This window comes from Amblyomma maculatum, chromosome 4, assembly GCF_055883805.1.
Source record: "Amblyomma maculatum isolate TAMU_Amacu chromosome 4, ASM5588380v1, whole genome shotgun sequence".
Taxonomy (NCBI): Eukaryota; Metazoa; Arthropoda; class Arachnida; order Ixodida; family Ixodidae; genus Amblyomma; species Amblyomma maculatum.
Genome location: NC_139347.1, coordinates 23821536 through 23844766, shown reverse-complemented (window position 1 = coordinate 23844766; position 23231 = coordinate 23821536). Strand labels below are relative to the sequence as shown.

Here is a 23231-nt window from a genome sequence, read left to right as displayed (position 1 = left end):
GAGGTGGACCCGACGGTCAGCAAATCTGCATCGCCGGTTTGGTGTTGCGCCGGCGTCCATCACTGCTGCTATCACCGATCACTCTAGCGCTACTTGCGCGAAAGTTTGAGAATGGGTGCGAAAGACGAAGACGGCGGAATGGTGTACATGAGCTAAGGCGAAGCCTACCATGTACCTATACAGGGTAGGGAAACGAGCGTGCTTCACGAGTGATTTTGACACAACTGGTGCCACATGTGGAACGTCAGCAGAAACGATCAACGATGCGATTTTGGCCTGTCCAGCGATTTTGTCGACCTCAGAGATCCGAACATTGTTAGCTGCATTGAGATTTGAGGAGCCTGTGGGAGTGACCTTTGTGTTTGTGATCGTAGAGCCTGGACAGCAAATTGGTGGACTTTTTTTTTTTTTTTCTTTCTCTGTTCTTTTTTTTTTTAAAATTTTTGTCTCTGCCGCGCCAGAAGGTATCGGCGACCTGCTACGAAGGACAAAGCCACCATCATCACAGCAAGCAGACGCTCCATCGCGCTTGTTGACAACACCATATTTACCTGAGTTTACAGTCTCCATCCTTACAAGCACTCCACGAACACGTGGAATTAGAACACCTTTTATTTGTTTTCTGCATTGTAACAGGAAGAACATTCGAATGTAAAATTCCCAGGCGAGAAGAAAACATTATATTCGTTAACAAACTTCGCCGTCGTGTGTCGCTCACATCGGTGCCAAACTGCTGATTATTGAAATGGATTAAAATATTAGGCGCTACGGTCTCGCAGTTATAATTGGGCTTTGGGGCATCGTGAAGGTGTAAAGAACTATGGAGGCCGGCTGGAATTAAGTCATCTGGCAAACGTCATGGTGCCCCTTTAAAGGTGTGATGTGGGAAGAAAAATTGGTTTGTGCACAAAACTCTTTGGTTTATGTGTGAAATGGTTCTGAGACATTGGAGTTTTGATTTCCCTTGTCAGCACAAAACTGGAGCAGTGCCATGAGGGCGTACAGTCGACTGGCTTTTCGGACTCTCAATGGACCACGAAAATGTCCGAAAAATTGGGCAGTTCGAAAAAACAAATGTACACTAAAAAAAGCTCAATTTATTGCCTATTATTCACTTGGAGGCCAGAAAAAGTCATGAATGCTTTTCTGCACCATGCTGCGCTTCCGCGCTAACAGGTCCGCCTGAATTTCGCTTGCATCAGCTCAGCTTGCGTCGGCTGCGCTGTTGCAGGTGAGTCATCGTCGTCGTCACTCTCAGACTCCACAAGCACTTGGCGAAAATTTTCTACTTCTTTGAGCCCAGCGCACAGTTCCAACTCTTATTCCACGTCTGTGAACTCTGAAAACGAGACGGCCAATGGAATTTCGACACCAACAGTGCGAAGGTCGGGAATGAGCTGCGCACTGCCTGACAGCTGCTCGACGACGCTCTCCTCGTCCAAGGCAGCTAACTCGTCATTCAGCACAAATCCTGCGTGGCGGAAGCAATTGCGCAGCGTTGTGGGTGCTACAGACTTCCACACATCGGCGAGGGTGCTAAGTGCTCCAAGCAAATCGACAGAGTAGGCTTTCCCACTGTCGAGGTACACCACAACCACCAACCACTGGATCACAACCCCGACTCAACGGAGTCGGTGTTGTGATCCGGAAAGTCGGTGAAAAACTCCGGAAAGAGCTTTTTGAAGAACTGAAGCCAATTCAATTAAATGAGAGCCACAGTAGCGACAGAAAGTAGTTCTCTCATCAGCACGACCACGGCTAGGCATATTCGCTACGCTCGGCAATGCACTTGAAACGCACGGCAAACACACAGAGGAACAGGCAGTCGAAGTGATCATGCTAAAAGAAAAAAAAAGGGCACTCTGGAGGCGAGCAGCGACGGCAGCGACGTTGTCCTGGTAACGGAAGCTTCAAGGCAAATAATATAGCCTCGATCCAGCATCAGTTTAGCTGAGGAGCGGCACGCAAGGCTGGCACTGGTTTCGAGGCTATCGAAGTAAAACGTAAACAAACAAGATGGTGGCGACACCGCTCAAAATGTGTAGCAGTTGGGCCGGCTGACACTTGGAATGTCCGAAAAATAGAATAGTTCTCCTTAGAGTGTCCGAAATTTTGAGCAGCGTAATAAATTGACTTTATAAGGTATGTCCTGGGGTTGGGAAAAAGTCCAAATAATCAAGCATGTCCGAAAAATTGGGTGTCTGAAAAATTTGTCGTCGACTGTAATTGAGTTGGTTGTTGTGTCTTGGGAGTTTAGTATGTACAGTCTTTGTCAAAAGTGTAGATCCCAGGGGGTTTGCTTCTAAGCCGCTTCGTGCGGTTTGTAATGTATGTCCATTGTTCCAAATCTCTTGAAGATAAGAAGTTTTTGTCCCACCCTCTCCAATGGGAAGGACCTCTACTAACGCTAAATCAGCGCCCTTACACGGCTCAAAAGCAGACCCCCGAGCTCTATATTTTTGACAAAGATTGTACATCACTGATAGACTTTTATGTGACATGTGTTTGGGCTCAGTCTGCTGGCTCATTTGTCAGGTTTTTGAGCAAATGATATTCGTGCTAATCCCCTCTTGTATTGGCCAGCCATATTTTTGGCCAGCCATTTTTGATGGCTTGTGCCCAACCCACCATCTTCTTGAAAATGAATATGCAGATTTTTTTTCTCTTGGGCCATTGAGCAGCTTGCATAATGTGTGACACATGGTATTTCTGCTTCTAACTTCATTGCTGTTTTGTCGTTTTAAAAGGGCTTGAAGTGAGTTGTAGCGGCATGCTTGGATAGATGAGCTTGTTCTTAAATTGGCTATATTGGCATGTTTTCCAGCGGAAAATCATCAGGCGACCCTTGGTCCACACTCAACACATGGGATACCGACCGAACCCACTGTTAACCACTCTATCTCGAGGCAGCAGCAAGTCCACATCATCTTCTGCGCCACCTGGAGGCAAGTCATTTGCATGATTTTGCTCATTCCAAAACTTTTGGGCGGGTTTGGGTGGTATCACTTGCTGTAGTCTTGCAGAATAGAGGGGTTTCGGTTAAAACTTTTTAATTTAGTTTATCCACCTCCCCCTCCTACTGATCCGGTACCTAGATAATTTGCAGCTGTCTTGGATATTTCCTGTATATAAACTCACTAATTCAGACCCCATGGGTCTTGCAACTGTCGATTTGAATGAGTTCCTAAAAGGAGGCCATGTCCAGTATGACCACCTCGGCAAAGATATTGTTGAAATAGTTTTTACAAAAATTCGAGCTCTATTCTTCATAGGTGCACACAGCAGAATGCATGACAAAGAATGAACAGTCCTGTCTCCGGGAACATACAAATGCTTGGCTTTGCTCTTCGGAGCTTTGCACCAGTCTGCCTCGACCATCCAGCATCAGCTAACCAAACTAATCCAGCCCGTGTTTTGCACAGCGATTGGTGTGTTGCTCGTTCTTTTTATCCCCTTAAAATTGTTGCCACTTCGGCACAGTACTGAACTTCATAGTTCACCACTTTCGTTTCTGTGGTCGTATGGTTCTGATCTTCCAATGCGCTGAAACTGTGCTCTCTTCTGCCTCTGCAATGAAGCCCACTCACACGTGATGATGCTGCTTGTAATGGGTGTGATGTGGTAGAAATGGAATTCCACTGCGTTGCGCTGGGAAGGTTGTGGGAGAACCTTACTATTTCGCAGCTGTTCTGCTTCGATGCTTCCAGTAGTATCCATGCACTAAACCATGAGGAAATCTTTGGAATGCTTTGCTCATCTTACAATCGCTTACCATTGCCCATTGTTTTATCGAATGGACAGCTGTTTCGAGATCTTTCAATAATTTGAAATTTCAGATAGATTATTTTTCTCGGACCCTTCAAGTTAGAATTTGACAATCTTTTGTTGTATCTTTCTTTAGGCAGGAATTAGTTTGTGTGATTATGCTTTTTATTGTTGGTTTTGTTTTACCCTGATAGATCCTCGGCAACGATTGTTCCTTGCACTGTGCTGTAAAATGTGTGGTGTAATACCATGAAATACAAGCCATTGAGGAGGATAAGGAATGTTGTAATTTCTGGGGTGTAGATGCTTCGAAGTTTGTCATTGAAAATGGTGTCTGATCGCATAATCTGATCCTGGGTAGGCAGTGGTGTCAGTACCAGATATATTAAATTATTGCTTGTATCAGAGCCAAAGAATTCCTTTGAAATTCTCATGCAAAAGTATAGCAGTACAGTCGAACCCGGATATATCGAACTTGGATAATTCGAACTTTGGCCATATTAAACTCGCGGAATATTCCCTTGAAAACCCCATGTAAAGGTATAGGATTATTGCGTCATATATCGAATTCCAATTTCACCGGTCGTTCGATATATCGAACTCCGCACCCTCGGCCGTTTGCCGCGTGAAGTCTTCAAGCCACGTGTGGAACAGTTTGACGACGGCTGGTCTCGAGCAGCGCCGTGCCTTTTCTCTAAAAGGCGCGCGCATCTGTGGTGGTCGTATGCCGCGTGCCAGCACGTGACGTTTGCAAGCCATGTGCATGAAGGTACGAGAGGGAACCAGTTTGGCAACGGCTGGTACGGAGTAGACGCAGCCAATGCAGCTGTGATGTTCGGGAGGGGAAACAACGCGACAGAGTAAAGTGCAAGGGTGTGCCCATTCTTCTGCCGTGCTTTCTCTCTCTCCTTCCTCTTTCCCAGTCTTCGTTCGCAGCAGCACGCACTATACGTGTGCCGACATGCTAGCTCAGCCCGTGGCCGCATTCTGCAGTGTGTTGTGAACCCTCTGTGCGCGGTGGGCGACGTGCGATGTGCGTCTTGTCGTCATGCTGAAGTGTGGCGTAGCTTGAGCTATGGCTGCTGCGGATATTGAGAAGAGCTGTGGACGTTAAGAAGCGGCAGTTTTTTTTGTTTTGCGAGAGTCTTTCATCTTTGCTTCTATGAATCTATGAAAGCACGCGGTCAGCCGTGGTCATAACAGCGGCTTAAAGCATTGTTTGCTTCCAACGATTTGCAGCACTCTTTCCAAATGATTTTGTGGCAGTGGACTCTGCCTGCCCCACGCGCGGCTCCCCGCCACTACAGAAGCTAATATAAGAAGTATAGTCAGAAGATAAACACTCCGTGACATTATTGCTGCATACCATCTTGGCGCGCTGCCGATAAATGAGCTGTGGATGCGACTGTCGAAGTGAAGGGACGCGCTGATAACGCTTTTTAAAAAAAAATTCTTGGTGGGTGGGTTCAATAAGCGAGTGGGCTGATTACGCGACGAATACGGTATCATTTTTCAAGATCACAACTGGCATTTCAAGTCTATTTTTGTATATCGAATTATCAATATATCGAACTATTTTGCGATCCCCTTCGAGTTCGATATATCCGGGTTAGACTGCGAACCGCAATGTAATGAAATTCGCGATGTGACGGGTTTTTTAATTTCCCAATCTCTGCCCCATTGGAAACCATGTATTTTTTTTCGCGATTCAGTGAAGTAATTTTATGCTGCACTTTTGATTTAACGAAGTCCTCATGCATCGCATGCATGTACCAGCAGCCACCTTGACAATTGATGAGAACTAAAACTTCAAATCAGACAAAGCACATTTTACATTTCCCTCTTATGCACAAATTTTGCCGGCAATCTGGATTCTGTGAGCAAAACAAAATGACGACAGGGGCATACCGCCCAGTCATCTGTAATTGCATACAAAACCTGTGATGCGGAAGTTGCGAGCAAAACAAAATGATGATGACGGGCACACCATCGCGCCATCTGTCATGTGCATACAAAACCTGCGATGCTGAAGTTTTTGTCCATCCCAGCCAGCAATCGTCAAAGACAGCATGCGGTCAGTCGTGATCATAATGCGGGCTTTTAGCATCGTTCACTTCAAAAGGCGTTTTCGGCTATCACACGTTTCAATTGTTTTGTGGTATCTGTGGCAGCGGATGCGCCCACCCTGCGCTTATCAAGGTCGCTGTGTGATTAAGCAAACATACTGAACACCAGGCTTGCGCACCGGGATGAGCCAAGCAAGCCACACTCAAGGCCGCTGGCACTCTGCCAAGTTTGCCCCCTCTCCCCTTCACCCCACCACAAGAGCTACTCTGTGATGTTCTCACTGTGTTCTCACTGCACAGCATCTTGGCACGCTTCCATGAAGTACACTGTGAACTTTCTGCCGCCCTTTGCTACATTTGCTTTCGTTTTGAAACTAGTCGTTACCCTTAGTGACTATCTGTTATCGTTCCTTCTCATTACATGTCCTGTCCATACCTATAGCCCGTTTCTTCTTGGTTTTGACTGGAATGTCAGTTACTTACGTTTGCTCCCTGATCCATTGTGCTTGATTCCTTTACGACTGGGACTTATTAAAAAGTATACATGAACAAAATGCAGTGCCCATTATTTAATTATGCTAGGAGGTCTTGCACTGATTCGAATGCATGCCCAAAAGGATTGGCTAACAATGTCCTAGACACGGCGTACAACCTGTGCTCAAGCAAGTGCTATTTTTGACGCCTTAGCAGCACACACCTCCCTATGTAGCATGTCAGTGATGTTACTAGAGAGGAATGGTAGGAGTGCTGACAAATGAAAAATCAATTTTAGTTTGGGGCTAACCTGCGAAATCTGTTCAGCCAGGGTGTCTACCGACCGGGAAAACCGGGAAAACTGGGAATTGTCAGCGAATCTTAAGATGCCTGGAAAAGTCAGGGAATTGTCAGGGATATTTCTAAAAAGATTGCAGAGTCAGGGAAATTTCCCAATGCCCGCTCGCCCGCACAATGCCTGCTCGCCCGCACGTACCAGTAACCGCAGGTGCGGCCAGGCGTAGCCATGAGACACTACGAGCGCAATGAAGTTAACGCTTTAAAAGCGAAGTGTGGCTGTGATGGCGTGGCGGCGTGTCCGCACTGGCCTCCGAGATTCCCGTCGAGTCGGTGCGTGACACTATACTAGATGGCGTGCGCCACCACTCAAAGTATCATCATCACCTAATCCTTGTTTTTCATCTCTCCTCTCAGAGGCGCTTGCATAGCACTCCATTCGTTCGTAGTAGTTGTCGCTCTTGCGTTTCCCGACCAAGCACACTTGGTTCCGCGTGCACGCTACGATCTTTCCTACCACGTGCGTTTCGACCTTCAGTTTGAAAGTTCGTGTTGTGCTCCTGAAGTGAGCATATCTGTGGAAGTGACGATGTCCCTGTCAAAGAAATGCTGCTTCAACCCCGACTGGACAAACCCGGAAATCTCCGCACATGCAAATTGGATCAGGCCTGTGCCAAATGACCCAAATAGTGCTCGCTGCACAATGTGTTGCAAGAAGTTCTCCTTGAGCAACATGGGGAAAACGGCAATTACTAGCCATGCTGAGAGTAAGAAACATCAAGCTGCTGTAAAATCTCAGCAAAGCGCTTCCCAGACACGGGTCTTCTCATTTTTCGAGACTGTGACAAAAAGCGGCTCGCCTTCCGCAGCGCCAACGAGTGCTTCGTTCGGAGGTAGCGCTAGTGCTTGTAGCGCTCCGGAGTGCGTCCAGCCACCACGACGGAAGCACTTAGCCCCTCTGTGAAGACATCAGTGAGTAGCTTTCTACTGAAGAATGAAGTTACTAAGGCCGAGATCATGTGGTGCTTGAACACTGTAATGACCCATGGATCTTTTCGATCAGCGGCAGCCTCTGCCTCGCTGTTTCCGTTTATGTTCCCTACATGTGAGGTCGCCACTAAAATGCAGCTTGGAAAGGACAAAGTCGGATACACAATTTGTCATGGTATTGGTCCATACTTTCAAGAGAAGCTGCTGACAAACCTTTCTAGCCTTCCTTATTTAGTTGTTGCATTTGATGAGTCGCTCAACAAAGTCACTCAGAAAGAACAGATGGATGTACTGATTAGGTACTGGGACCAAACTGATGCCACTGTGAAAACACGCTACCTAACTTCGTGTTTCTTGGGGCACACCACCGCAGAAGATTTGGCTGTTGCTTTTAGGAAAGCCACAGAAGGTAATAATCAAACGAAGATACTACAAGTGTCAATGGACGGGCCAAATGTGAACTTGAAGTTTCTGAGGTCCCTCAAACAAGAACTTAGACAATCCGACTCAACCCACCAACTTCTTGACATTGGAGGCTGTGGACTCCATGTTGTCAATGGTGCATTTAAAACAGGCCACTCTGCGACGCACTGGGATCTGGTAGTGTTTCTTCGTGGGAGCTATAATCTATTCAAGTATGTGCCAGCACGTCGTGCAGACTATATCCACTTCACAGGAAGTGGCTTGAGAATAGCAAGGTGATTTCAAGAGCGCTTGCTATTATTCCTAACTTGGTGAAATTCGTGGAATGCTCTAAGCAAGCGAAAAAGGCGCCAGCATGTGCTAGCTACAGCATTGTTGAAAATGCAGTAGGGGACAAGATGCTGCCTGTTAAATTAGCATTTATGCTATCAATTGCTGAAGACCTGGAACCATTTTTGGCTGAATTTCAGACAGACAAGCCAATGGTGCCCTTTCTAGCCCCTACACTGGATCGCCTGTAGCGGTCATTGCTCGCTAGAATCGTCCGGAAGGAAGTCCTGCAAGCTGCCAACACGTCCACCAAGCTACTTAGGATTGACTTGGAGAAACCTGATAACATGATTGCTTCTACTACATTCAACATTGGGTTTGCTGCAAAAAATGAGCTTCGCAAGATCCCCACACCATCGCAGCTGGCTGTGCTCAGCTTCAAAAAAGACTGTATTGCATTCGTAAAGAAGTGTTCACAAAAAGTGATGGAAAGGTCACCTTTACAATACAAATTGACCAAGGAGCGAGCTGCTTGGATCCAGCTATCGCATTGTCTCCAGAGGTTGGTGCAAAGCAACTGTGCATTGCCCTGGAGGTGCTAACAGAGCACCAGTGGCTGACTGGTTTGGAAGCTGAGCGTACCCACCGTTCCTATGTTGAGGTATGCTCATTGAGCTCTGCACAGGTGGCATTGACCAACTTTGACAGAAACGAACCGGGGCTAGACACGCTCTGGTTTGAATTGTGTTTACGCAACCATAAGGAGCTATTTTCCTTCATCAAGATCATTCTTAGCTTGTCTCATGGAAATGCAGCTGTGGAACGAGGGTTCTCAGTCAACAAAGAGTGCCTTGTTGAAAACCTGAAAGAGGAGTCGCTAATTGCGCAAAGAGTAGTGTATGACACAGTCTCGGCTATTGGAGGTGTGGCCAAAGTTGAGGTCACAAACACAATGATGCAAATGGTCCGCAGTGCCAATGCCCGGTGGAAGGAAGACCCGCAAAGAAAGAAGCAAGAGAGGTTGGACACATCGGATGCTGAAAGGAAGAAGAAGAGAGTGGCTGCTCTTGTAAAAGAACTTAAACAAAAGAGGCAAAAGGTCATCGACGATGCACAGTTGCAGGCTGCTTGTCTTGAGGAAGAAATTAATTCTCTAAAACAAGGTCCCTAAAATAGCTGACCAATGTTTCTCTCCTTGACAACAGATCAGTTGTTTTGTACACTTGAATAAAATATTTTGCATTGTGCATAATGTCTCTCTATGCAATATATTCGTTTTAATGGCATTAGTCAAAACTATTTTTCAGGACTTCGGTCAGGGAATTTAATGGAAATAGTCAGGGAAAACCTGGAAAAGTCAGGGAATTTTAAAAAAACACTTTGGTAGACACCATGTCAGCGATTTTCATGTGGAGGAAGAAAAATCTCGAATAGCATTGAATTTTTTTTCACTCTCACTGTCTTTTGGAATGAGCGACCTTCTCTTGGAAAATGATGTTGTTCACTATATTTGTTAATACCTCCTTTATATCTTTCTGCCTTATATCTCCTTTTATGCTGACATTCTTGTGGGATAAAGGGTACCGCATTCGTAAGTATTGCAGCCTGTTTATATATTTCCGTGACCATGAACGGGGAGAAGCATGTGTTGCTTCTACACTACCTTAATTTGTTTCCTTTCATAATTTTTTAGCGGCCTGTAAGAGTGGTCTGCCCTCTCTTTTCTTTGGCTTCTGGGACATTCTTGTATTTACTCATACAAGAGGCGTAAAAATTTGTAATTATTTGCAAGAACTTTGTGCTAGCTGTGAGGTGAAATATGTATTTGTTTGGCTCTATGACATACCCATATGTAATCCACTCCACATGAAAAAATGTATAGAGTGCTTGTGATCGTGCTGTCATCTGTGGTAGATTTCTGGAAGCTCTGAAAATTCACTTCCACCGCTTCCCCCTGTTTGGGGGGGGGGTGATCACTTGCACTCCGCTTGCAATCGGAATGGAGGCTTTTCAACATTTTCATTTTAAGCTTGTGCAGAGCAGGTATGTTATTCATGCAGATGTGTTTTGTTTTGTGGAATAACTGCGCTGGCAGCGGCCAGCGTGAAAGCGATCGGCGATTTGTGCTGCTATGGTTTGGTTGGTTTGGTTTGTGGGGTTTAACGTCCCAAAGCGACTCAGGCTATGAGAGACTGTAGTGAAGGACTTCGGAAATTTTGACCACCTGGGGTTCTTTAACTTGTACTGACATCGCTCAGCACACGGGCACCTTGCTTTTCGCCTCCATCGAAAAGCGGTCGCCGAGGCCGGAATGGCCCCTGGAAAATGTGAAGCGCGTGCGCGCAGCCATAATGAATTGTACTGGCTTGGCTGTTAGCAGGGTGGGCGGTTCGCATCTTTTGCGCGTGCTCTGAGGCTGCATCAGTGCGTTTTTAATTTCAGTAAACTTTTTAACGGCCATTGACACTAATGACAGCCTTTCTACTGTTGTAAATTGCTGAATATGATTATTGATAAATACCTTTTTTTTTTTTCATTATCATCAGCAGCTACATTTTTAGGCCTCTTCACTCGTCAGGGAATTTGAACTGAAATAACCAGGGAAAAGCTAGAAAAGTCAGGGATTTTGAAAATAGTGGTTTGCTAGACACCCTGCTGCTAAAAAAAAAATGCCCTTAACTAGTTTTTTTTTGACAACGTTCGGACAGTTTAAGTAGTTGGCACACAAGCTTTAACCGCTTGTGCGCAGCTGAATTAAACCAAATGGCAATTTTTTTCCGTCCTACAGAACGTCGTCGTGCCGGCTACGAAGTTTACCGGCCACCATCTCAAAGGGGCGTCACAGTGGGCCAAGCTAGGCAGTCGAACACTCATGGCTACCACAAACAGGAGACATCATCAGTGCAAAAGTCTGGCACCTATGCAAGGAATGTGAGTATTGGGCTGTTTCATTTCGCACGAGAGAGTTCGAAAGATAGTATCCAGAGGCATTCCGGCACTGTTTTGGGTAGGTTTTTTTTCCCAGGTAAGCGTAGTGTTATGGAGGCGTGTGTTTTAGCCCATGTTTCAGCCCTGTGAGGGACATGGATGACTTGCTGCTAAACTGCTTTTATTTTTTTACCTGTCCAAATGTGCAAATGTACTTTGAAAAATTCAGAGTGCTTATACAGCACGTTTGAACTTGATCCTAGCCCACTAATTCATCCATGGCTTGCTGATGTGGAGCTCATGAAAGTCTCGCCACGTGTCACCCACGTAGACAATGTGTGGTCAAGTATACTGTGAATTCTGGTCACAGATCTGGAGCTGTCTGCGTGCTGTGCGATAAGACGCCTGAAATACAACGGAGAGTATAGGCTGAGATTTTGTTGGAATACCAGTACTCTATTCTCAATACTTCCTCAGCACTCGCAAATAAAACGCTCAATGTTTCATATGTTATAAACACTGCATACTCTGCTATGGACCAGGAGACAATGGATGACTGAAAAGAAGGGAACATATGTCATACAGACTCCTGGCTCAGTGACCGTTCCTTATTTATGATTTAGCCACTGTGGTAGTGTAGTGGGGTGCACGGCTGCTGTGCCCAGGGATGCGCAATCAAATCCTAGCTGCGGTGGCCACTTTTCAATGGAGCAGAAAAGATACTCCCGTGTACTGTGCGATGTCAGTGCACGTTAAAAGAACCCCAGGTGGTTGAAATTTCTGGAGCCCTCCACTACGGCATCTGTCATAGCCTGAGTTGCTTTACCAAACCAAACTATCCATGATTTGGAGAGGCTATCCGCAGTCAAGATTTATGAAATAGTCTGTATAGTCTGTGAAAGGAGCAGAAACTGTTCTTGAAATGCACCAATTGTCGAAATTGGAATGTGGTGCAAAGCATTCGCTTATGTACAAAACTTCTGATGCCTTCCCTTTACATGTTGGCAATGAGAAATATGTTTTGTGGTGAACTAACTTTTCAGACTTCTACCTGCGGTCGGTCCCCTTAGCACCATAAGAAACTATCGGCGAGGCTATATTTACGTTTGTTAAATTCTATCATAGCTGACATTTTACGTTTCTGCATCCCTTTCTTTATTTCTGATTAGGCATTCTTTGCAGGCCTTTTTTTTTTATCGGAAAAAAATTTAAAACGTTCCCTCGCATTGCCATTGCAGTCGGCCTACAGTGCGTTTGCATCGGAGCATCATAATCAGCCGAGGTACGAGGCCCCACCTCGCTTCCACAAGGCTGAGGCCCCTCGATTCCAGAAGGCTGCAGGCGCCAGTAGCAGCCTCGATACCAGTTCCAACACTGCCTGGCACGAGGAAAGCAAGCCTAAGGTCGTGTCTGCCGCGGCGGAGTGGCCAGTGGTCGACGAAAGCCCCAAGCCACCATCAGGTGGCACCAAAGATGCCTGGGGCGGTGAGCTCAATAACAGCTGGGTGCCCCGCCCGTCAAAGGTGAAGAGCGCTGCCGAGCACTGGGAGTTTGGCATTGGCCAAGGAGACACTGGTATGTCCCAGCCATTTGCACTTTCTGGCGCAACAATCAACACAGTTGTGCCCACTTCTTATTGGGTGGTCATTTCAGAGTTACTTGCTGTACAGGATTGCAGCATGCGGTGACACTGCACATCTCTTCAGACTAATGCAGTGGAACTGTATTGAATTCGCCCATGCTAATTATGAAATCTTGATGCTTGCATGCCTCCCAGCCAGTGCTCATGTACCACGTTTACTCATAAAGTAGAATGTCTGTCATACCAACCCAGTTAACGTGAATTTCAGGACGACACGAATTCAAAACATTCCTCTGCAAGAGTGCATTGTGTACCATGTGCAGAATTTAAAATACAGCCTGCACATTGTTAGACCTTGAGAGCAATTTGTGGCAGCGTGCGACCCACACATTGCCTACGTTGTGATCTGCTGTTGTGCTTTACACGCTGGTAGAAGTTCGCTTGTTTATTGAACTTGCTTCTAATGCATGCCAAGACACTAGTTTGCAAGTGTGTATGTTTGTTTCGTGAAATGAAGCTTGGAGTGCAGATGTGTCATTCAAGTTCTGTCATGAGGTTTTTGTAGTGGGTTGCGTGTGGGAAAGACAGCGTTAGTGGTGCCATTCTTGCCCAGGAGACTCCAGCTGGGGCACTGCAGGACCTGCAACAGTAGCATCAGCAGCAGGAGAAAGTGAGGAGCCAGCGCAGCCTGTGGCAACAGCCACTCCAACCAGGAGCCTCAGTGGCACTCCTGCATTAGAGCTGCCTGCAGTGCCAGCACCAGCTATCACACCTTCGAAGCCAGTTGTAACATCCAGATCTAATGAACAGAGGGCCACAATAGAGCCAGACCAGGCTCGGTTCAACCCATTTAGGCAGCCATTGCAGCTTGACTTGCTCACACCCGCCCCAGTGTTGGAAGAGACAGCAAGTATGAAGTCTGCTTTAGCAGCTTTGACATCGGTGACTCCTACTAAACCTGTGGTTCCTACATCTGTTGTTTCTACATCTGTTGTTTCTACACCTGTGGCTTCTACCCTGGTGACTTCTGCCCCGGTTTCGAAGGAACTCGGCATTTCATTGCGGTCAGCCGCGTCTACGTCTATTCCCAAGACACTGTCTACCTCTGCCTCTCCTCGGGCCCATATGTCTGTTGACTCTGGCTCTAAGGAGCTCGGTATATCGCTGCAACCTTCCCAGCCTGTGTCCAAGGCGCTGACCCGATCCTTTTCGCAACCGGTCCACATATCGGTCACAGGACCTACCCTTCTGGCAGCTAACTCATTTGCCAAAGAACTCGGCATTTCACTGCAGTCGCTCGTGCCACCTTCAGAGTTGCTGGATGTCTCCCAGCCAGTCCACGTGCCAGCTACAGCACCCGTGAACCGGCAGACACTGATGCCTTCAGGGCCTGTGCGAAGGTCGCCAGGTGAGTAATTAGTGTCAGTCCACCTGCGTGTGAGTGGGCCATTTCGCTCGAGCAGACCGCAAAGCTAGTTTCGATCAGTTCACTGACCTTTAGTTCCTTTCGGTTTCTTTAGTTCCTTTAGTGACTTTAGTTTAGCTCCAAAACAGAATATTGCTTAGACGCAGTTTCCTTTAACGGCCGCGGGTGCCGCCTCTGGTGCCTGGATGCGAGGCACTTTATATACACCCAAATTTTGACCAATCAAAATCGCCATTCTTTTATACATGGGGACTATAGGAAGTTTCGCAACTGGTAGTTTCAAAGAGCTCTGCTGAGGCTGCAATCAGTGCGCTTTTAATTTTCAGTAAACTTTTGATGTTTTTTCCAGCCATTAACACTAATAGAAGCCTTTCACTATTATAAATTGCAGAATATGTATAATAAATAACTTTTTGTTAGAAATTATTCGTTTATGCTCATCATCAGCAGCTACATTTTTTAGCCTCTTCACTCGTCAGGGAATTTGAACTGAAGTAGTCAGGGAAAACCTGGAAAAGTCGATGATTTTGAAAATAGTGGTTTGCTAGACACCCTGGCTCCCAAAATTCTCACGGCAATCGTCAGGCGCTCTCCCTCACTGCATTGCATGATCGCATAATAATATGCCGGAAGAATAATATTTCGTTGTTCTCCCAGAAGTTGTGAAAATTTGCATTGGCTGTTCATGGTCACCTGACCACATGCGCCTACGGGGGCTGGAGGGAATTCCTTGGTTGGCAATATTTTTTCATGTTTTTAGTTTTTTAGTTTCAGTAAAAACTACTTAGCAGCAGGGGAGCATTGCTAGACTTTTACCGGCGGCATACGCTCCTAACCATCCTTCACGGCTTCAGCATTCAGCGCTATGAGGAGCAGTGTTGCTGTGTTGGTGTAGATGTCGACCGCGTCAGCGGAGCGCTTCGGTCTTTTCACCCTGCAGTCCAGCCTTGTATGTTGCCTCACATACATTTTTTTTCTTCCCTGCATAAGTGCTCGCAAAGACTTGCACAAATTTTTCAACTATCCAAGAAGCTCAGTAACGAGTTTCGATGGCCCTTGGATCTTTGCGCATCGAATTATCGGCGGAGTTCTGACGCTCCAGTGAAACGCGAGATGTCGCACAACTGAAGCTCAGCAGAAAAGAGGAAATCATCTGGAGGAGATTGCAAACCGGGGTGTTTCCAAACCCTCAGCTGTACAGTACATGAGATCCAGAAGTATTTAATCTTAAATATACGCATTGCAATAGCATTGTAGGTATAGTCCACATGGTCTGTACCTGCCCTTCGTATAAAGACCCGAATAGAAATGTTGATTCCCAGGAGACCTTGAAGCCTTCTTCCCAGTCATTTTTGGATGGGTGCGAATAAAAGTTATCTCTCTCTCTCTCTCTCACACACACACTCACTCTATCTCTCACACTCACACTCACTCACTCACTCACTCACTCACTATGCTCCAATTGTGCCACAGTTTTTGAGAGTTCAAAGCCAGTATTTGCAGGGAAATGAAGTGTAAGCAGGAACAGTAACACCTGGCCTCAAGAACCAGTGAGCAGGTTATGTCCCAGCACATGGAGCACATATGTTGTAAGGCTTCTGGTGTGCGTAAACGAGGATCTTACACAGGACAGCAGACAGAAGTCATTAACACTTATCATGGCTCTGACTTCCTCCAGCACAATCACGAAATGTTTGCCATTTATACAAGTAATGGTTATTTACTAAAGACATTTTCTAGACACTTTTCCCCACATTTAATTCTTACTTTGGTTTCCATTCTTCATTGTCCTTTCAAGCCATGGTAAATTATAAATCTGCATTTAAAGAAAATTTGGACATTTTACAGTTTTATTGTAACCAGGTTTAACTGCGCCTTGCTGTCCTTTTGTTGCAGCTTGCACCAAGGTGCGGAAGTATCAAAAATTGGGAGTGATATACAACAGTGGCATGCCTTTAAATGTATGCTGCTTGCGCGCCTTCCACATGCTTGCATGTTAATGGGGAGATCGGATGTAGTGTCTTGAAGAGTTGCAAACAAGGACTCTGCTTGACATTTTTCCTGCAGTACATTAGTCGTACCCATCACGAAAGTGTGAATAATTTTCTCGAAAGGTAAAGTTTGGATAACGCTCCCTTTGTAGACAAACACTATACCGAGCGTTCTAGGCCTTGCTTGCAATTTTTTGGGGGCACCTTGTCTCATATGCTGGTTACAGTGTTACGTGTTCTATATGTGTACTAGCTGAACGGTTTGGAGCTTTGAGACGGTATGAATATTGATAGTGTGCATTGCTTCTGCTGGCACTCACTGTTCTTTCCCATTCCTTGCTAGCGCCTATGGACATGGAGCAGCCAAGCCAGCTGGGGTCTGTGAGCGAACCGGACCCTCAGACACCAAACTGCCAACTAGTCCTAGAGTATGCACGTCGTGAAGGGCTCCGCCATCTATACAGTGCAATGCGGCGCCCCAGCCGGCGCAAGAAAGGCCCACCAGTCTGGCTGGCTGTGCTGCGGTTGGGAGACCGCACGTTCCTTTCTTACCCTGAGGAGACTACCACAGCGGAGGAAGCTAAGGAAATCGCAGCTGCAAGGGCCGTCACTGACCTGCGGCTGTGTGCGCAAGGTGGGTAGTTAGTAGGAAGGAGGGGTTTTTGGGGAAATGATGGTAACTGCTAGTCCGTTTCCAGCCAGGTACTGTTCGGTGGTAGCAACGATGGTAGAATCTCAGTAACGCGAACATGGTTGATATGAATTCGCATTGGCGCGACCCTTGTGCCAAATGCGGCAGACTGCGCCAAATTGTAAAAGCCGTGTCATACGGCAGCCACTTTCGATAGAGGTGAAAAGCTAGGTGTCTGCGTGCTGTGCAATGTCTGTGCACGTTGAAGAACCCCAGGTCGTCGAAATTTCTGGAGCCCCCCACTACGCAGTCTCATAGCAAGAGTCACTTCTGAATATTAAACCCTGTAAACTAAACTAAAAGCTGCATTGTAAGGATGAAAATTTAAAAAATTGCGCTAAACTGCTCCAAACGCACTGCCTTCAAATTGGCGGCGCTGGGTGCCAAAAAGTGAATGAGACTTAACCTTGGCTGCTGCTGTTGCTAAACAGTGAACACTCATTGGAGACTGCTTATTGCAAACATAACTATCTTGCACTTTTGCGGACTCGTATAAGGTAGTTTTTATGCCGTTAAGGTGGCGGTGCCTCGGTCACCATCTTGATAGTTGTTCATATTCTGCCACCAGGTTATACCACTAATCTATGACTGAGGAATTGAGTGCCCACTGGCCCAGTCCTGTTGACCTGCGCTGCCTCAAGGCTTCTCTTTTGTTGCTGTGCATGTTTTTTAAGTTTTTTGTGGCTCCAATGTGAAATCCAGCAGAGAAGGGAAGGGCTTTTGTCCCCGTCCTACGCAGCATGGGCTGCCTCATTCAACTCCCCTCTTCACCTACCGCACCGCTACTTCGAACAATACACGCCCCGGTAATGTGACGAGCATTCTGTCCCAAGGACTTCGAATTAACAAGGTTATACTGTAGTAGCGAGGGGTGGGGAAGGTACGGCTATGGCAATAGCGCAAAATATGGCCGGCTTGACCGCCACTCTAGGATTGAGACTAAGGTAGTGTCGGGGGGATGCTTGGCTGGTGGTAGCAGCAGCCACTTGAGGAACAGGGTGTGATGGTAATAGTGGCAGCACGTGGCTGGAGGAGAGGCCGACTTTGGCAAGTTTCTGGTGGACAGCGGTCAGTATCATGGCCACGATGTTAGGCAGGGGAGACATGATTGGTGCAGGAGCTAAGGCCTCGAGTTCTCTTCGGACGATCAGAGTCATGTTCGTTGGATGAGAAGGCTGTTGCAGAGGGGCCAGGCCATCGCAGGATGATGTAGCCGCCGTGTTCGGAGGGCACTCAAAGCGATGCATGAGACGTCGTTATTTAGCCTGCTCGAATTTTCGACATACTGGAAGCACCGAGCAGACGGTAGAGCAATCCGTGCAGAAGAGGATGTTGAACGCATCATCCGTGGTACCCTTGAGGATATGCCCTACCTTGTCACATTCCGGCATGGAGCTATCCACCTTGCAACATAACATAAGCATGGGTTGAATGTAAGCAAGGTAGGACTTCGTGGGGGATTAAGCGCGTCTTGAATGTAAGCATGGTAGGACTCAGTGGGGGATCGGGCTAGAGTAGAAAGTCGTGTATTCGCTGCGAGGGCCTGCCCAATGGTCTTTTTTGCTTACAGATTTCTTGGACCACTAGCTCTTGTTCGTGATTTTGGAACCATGTGCAGGGTGTCCCCGCCAAATAGAAAATGTTAGCCAGCATAATAGTTGCGTCCCAGTGGTTATTCCTATTGCAACGCTCGTACTCATCCAGCCAATCGTCGACGTCTGGCTTGTCTTCGCCATTAAAGATGGGAAAGTGACTGATTTTCGTGAGTATGACGGGCTGAGCCAATGTTTCCGCTGTGGTAGGGGCTGCCTCAGAGGTCATAGTGTTCATAGTGGAGGTCATAGGTCATATTGGCATAATTCCATACCTGCCAACACCCTCCTGATCACTTGGGAATGTTCCGGCGAGCACCAGCCTTCTCTTAGCACTAACCACTGTTGATGCAGCTTCATCTTCCTTCTGTCTCTCTTGTTGATCATCGTTTTCTTCAATATTCAGGACATATATAACAATATGTAGAAACGTTTTTGTTTTGTTCCACTAATAAGCCACAGTTACAAGCTCTACTTCCCCGTGAATTGCTTCGGCAAGACAGAGGACACCTGTACTAAAGCAGGAGTGTTAAAAAGTCAATTAGCATTCTTACACAAGCTGCGCTGCAGCTTTCCGCACTGCCCACCGATGTGTTTTGAAGGCCAGAAATGACTGTCCTAGTGGTGTGGCGCCATCTGTTGGAGGCAGCAGAACTGCTCTTTGTAAAGGGTCTATACGCTATGCTGCTGCGCTGTCAGGTGGCACTCTAAGATTGTATGAGGGCGCCGTCAGACAGCACTTCATTCACATATTATTACTTTTGAGACTTGTTTCAGGGTACAGTGTGTACATTGTTCTCGAGTGGGCCAGCTGATGCGCCCTTTGTACTCTGGCAACAACGTGCTCCTGAATCCTTCCCACAGACGCTGCTATTACTTAGGTTAAAAGTGCTAACAGAGATAAAGAAAGCTTAGTTTGGGGTAACTGGGGTTAGCGGCATGATTGCTGCTTGGTTTGCCACATCGGCTTCGTGTGACTGACGCTGCCCGTGCACAGAGCGTGCAGTAGATGACGCGGCGTCAGCCTATGTTGTCAGCAAGCTTTTAACGAAGAAGCGGAAATACTATTTTAAAAAATATCTGCAGCTCCGATGGAGCTGAAACATTTAGGTTTAGTTGCTTGCCACATTAGGAGTAATATTGCCGCGTGCATCTCGGAACCGAGGGGATGAAGCTGAGTGTGTGAGACTGATCCGTTCAGGGGTTGCCGCCTTCTACTTGTTACATTTTCTGGTGGAGCAGCCGGGTACGATTCCCTTTTGCAGAGTTTCACCCCTCAAGGGCAACCGAGAGTCACCACAGATTTGACACCGGATCTGACAAAGACCCCTCTGGACGGGGTCTTTGAGGTTGGCTAGCCAGCATAATGAATGGTGGTCACTCACAGCCCTAAAAGGGCGCCAGTAAAGATAAGGTCGAAATTTAGTTATTGCCCAAACTGCCGCAAGGCATTCCTTTTCCGTGGTTGAGTAGTTTGCCTTTGCTTTTGAAAGAGCGACTGGTGTAAGCGATAACTTTCTCAGTGCCATTTTGCCACTGAATCAGAACGGCACCGAGTCCAAAATTACTGGCATCGGTATGAATATTCGTAGCAGCATTTTCATCAAAATGGGGAAGTGTCGGGGTGGCCTGCAGTCGCCGGCATAACTCGTTGAAGGCATCCTCTTGATCTTCTTGCCATGCAAAAGGAACATTGTCTCGGGTAAGAAGCGTAATAGGCTCGGCAATCGCTGAAAAATTCTCGACGATAGGCACAAAGGGCGCGGGAAGTTTTCCACAGCAGCAGTCTTGTCGGGATCTGGTTTCACGCCTTCAGCACTAATAACATGGCCAAGAAAGCAGAGCTTCTGGAATCCGAAATGGCATTTCTGCGGTTTTATCGTCAGTTGGGCTGAACGCAGCGCCTGTAGTACTATTCGCAGCTGGTCGATTGTGCTCCTCAAAACTAGACTTGAAAATGACGACGTCGTCTAGGTACACTAGGCACACTTGCCACTTCAGTTCAGAGAGAACGGTGTCCATCATTCGCTGGAAGGTTGGTGGCGTAGAACAGAGATCGAAAGGAAGCACTTTAAATTCATAAAGGCCGTCGGGGGTGACGAACGCTGTTTTCTCTCTGTCCCTTTCGTCCACTTGTGTCTGCCAGTAGCCATTCTTCAGTTCAAGTGACGAGAAATATTTGGCATTGCGTAACCGGTCCCATGGTCGTCGATACGCGGGAGCGGGTATACGTCCAGTTACGTTACCTGATTTAACTTAAGATAATCGACGCAGAAACACATGGTATTGCCTTTTTTCTTCACCAGCACTACAGGCGAAGCCCAGGGGCTGGTAGACGGCTGCACCACGTCGTCGGTAAGCATTTTTGCACTGGGCTTCGAATACAGTTGAATCCCGCCACAACGAAATTTCCGCGACAACGAATAATTTTTTATTCCCCGCGAGTATCCTATAAGAATTAATGGCCTAAATTTCTCTGCACAACGAACCATTTTTGCAGAGCGTTTCCGCTTCAACGAAATTTTCGCGTTCAAAATCGAAACCGAAACTAGTTTTATTGGCGAGAAGTCCAAGTCAAATCCAAAGCCACATTAAGCATGAAATCACGTGATTGCAGTTCCGCCATTTTGGCTTTGTGTCGTGGTCGCGTTGTTCACTCGCTGCCTTTCTCTTCGACAACGACGAGTTTTCATCCGCAGGACACGATGGCAACGCAAGTGAAAAAACGCAAAACTCTTTCCCTTGAGCAAAAAGCTCAAATAATCGCCCAAGCAGAAAGCGGAAGGAAGAAAGCGGCAATTGCTGAAGACTTCGGAATTCCTGCAAGTTCGCTGTCAACGATTCTAGGCAATAAGGACAGCGTGAGAATGGCACTTGCTTCAGGCACATCCTCGAAGCACAAAAAGGTGACGCGGCCCCTCCATGAAGAGTTGGACAAAGCAGTGCATGCGTGGTTTGTGGAAGCACGAGCCAGCAACGTCCCCCTGTCCGGAAGCATCGTCCAGCAGAAAGCCTTGAACTATGCATGCCTACTTGGCATTGATGATTTTAAAGCCAGCATTGGCTGGCTAAACCGTTTCAAGGCCCGCCATAACATCGTTGGAAAAGTGTTGTGCGGCGAGTCAATGTCAGCAGACGTGGACGGAGCAGCTGCTTGGAAGGCGAGTAACATGGCCGGAATTTTAAGCAACTTCGCGCCTGCAGACATTTACAACGCCGACGAGACCGGGCTATTCTACGAGATGTTGCCGGCTAGGACGCTCGACTTCAAGGGGCAGCGCTGTCACGGCGGCAAACACAGCAAAAAGCGCATCACAGTGCTGCTTTGCACAAACATGGATGGCTCGGACAAGCGTCCGCCGTTAGTCATAGGCAAAAGTGCCAAGCCGCGCTGTTTTAAGGGAACTCGTAGCCTACCTGTGCAGTACAAGGCGAACAACAAGTCATGGATGACCCGCGCTATTTTCACCGAGTGGATGATGGCATTCGACCGCGACATGAAGCGGCAGGGCCGTAAAGTTTGCTTGCTTTTGGACAATTGTTCAGCGCATCACTCCGACGAAGTCAAGCTCACTAACACGGAGCTGAGGTTTTTCCCTCCCAATTGCACGTCTGTCTTACAGCCTCTCGATCAGGGCGTGATTCTTAGCCTGAAGCGCGCTTACCGCGGGAGGTTAATTCAGCGGCTGCTTTTTAACACTGAAACCGGCCGAGACACGAAGGTGGACTTGTACGTGGCACTGCAGATTATGTCTGCTGCCTGGAGCACACTGGGGCGCTCAGTAATTGTGAACTGTTTCAGGCACGCCGGATTTGCCGAAGGTCGACCCGTACACTCTGCTGGCCTAACACCAGGCGTTACAGACGACGACGAAGAGGCGTCACCGGCTCCGGGGATCGCGGCCGCCTGGAAAACGCTGGGAGAAATAGGAACCGTGCCGCCTAATCTCGAGCTCGACGAATACATCGGCGCTGACGCTTGTGTTGTTCACGAAGATGTGAGTGATGAGCAGATCATAAAAGCTGCCCGGAATGATAAGGACTCTTCCGATGAAGAAGACGACGACGTACAGGAAGCGCCGGCTGCGGCAACCGCCGTACAGGTGATGGACGCTTTTGATGTCATCAGGAATTTCGTTGCTGTCCGAGACGACGATGTTGCAATGGGTTTGCTGACCGAGTGCGAAAATCGCGTGACGGCGTTGCTCGCCGTGAAGCGTAAGCAAACAAAGCTTACAGATTTTTGGCATTAAACGCCTTTGCTGCTGCTTGGGCAATTATTTCTGCGTTTCACGTCAAATTTTTGCGATAACGAAGTTCCGCGAGAACGAATTTTTTTTCGTGCACCGTGAATTTCGTTATAGCGGGATTCAACTGTAGCCTCACGTTTCGTTGAAGACTTGCGGTATGGGGGTTGGGAAATCGGCTTGGTCTCCGCGTCAACCATAATGCGGTGTTTGGCTACTGGGATGCGCCCAACTTTCGAAGACGTTGCAAAGCATCCAGCAAAATCCCGAAGGAGCTCTAGGAGTCGCCGCCGCTCAACCACCGACAGATTAGGATTGATGTCCACTGTTGATAAGATGTCGGGTTCATCCGGCTGGCGATGGGGGTGCCAGAGTACAGATGTTCGCTGGCTCAATAAAGTCGGCCACATACGCGATGGTCATTCCTTTAGCAGAAACTCGGTCCCGAAATTCGTAATCCAGAGCTTCGCACAACCATCCCGCAAGCGA

The 23231-nt window shown here is 47.3% G+C and overlaps 1 protein-coding gene and 1 pseudogene across 3 annotated transcripts in view; both read left to right on the top strand.

Annotated features, from left to right (window-relative positions):
- Positions 1-23231, top strand: part of LOC146190509 (uncharacterized) — a 110871-nt gene that overhangs the window by 9524 nt on the left and 78116 nt on the right. For 2 of the 3 annotated variants that reach the window (XM_084600914.1, XM_084600912.1), the window contains exons 6-10: positions 2825-2945; positions 11074-11216; positions 12452-12788; positions 13409-14203; positions 16556-16846. In XM_084600914.1, the coding sequence (XP_084457040.1) occupies positions 2825-2945; positions 11074-11216; positions 12452-12788; positions 13409-14203; positions 16556-16846 (1687 nt within the window). The remainder of the gene's footprint in view (positions 1-2824; positions 2946-11073; positions 11217-12451; positions 12789-13408; positions 14204-16555; positions 16847-23231) is intronic. The other variant, XM_084600913.1, reaches the window with a different exon arrangement.
- Positions 6639-9456, top strand: LOC146190510 (uncharacterized; annotated as a pseudogene).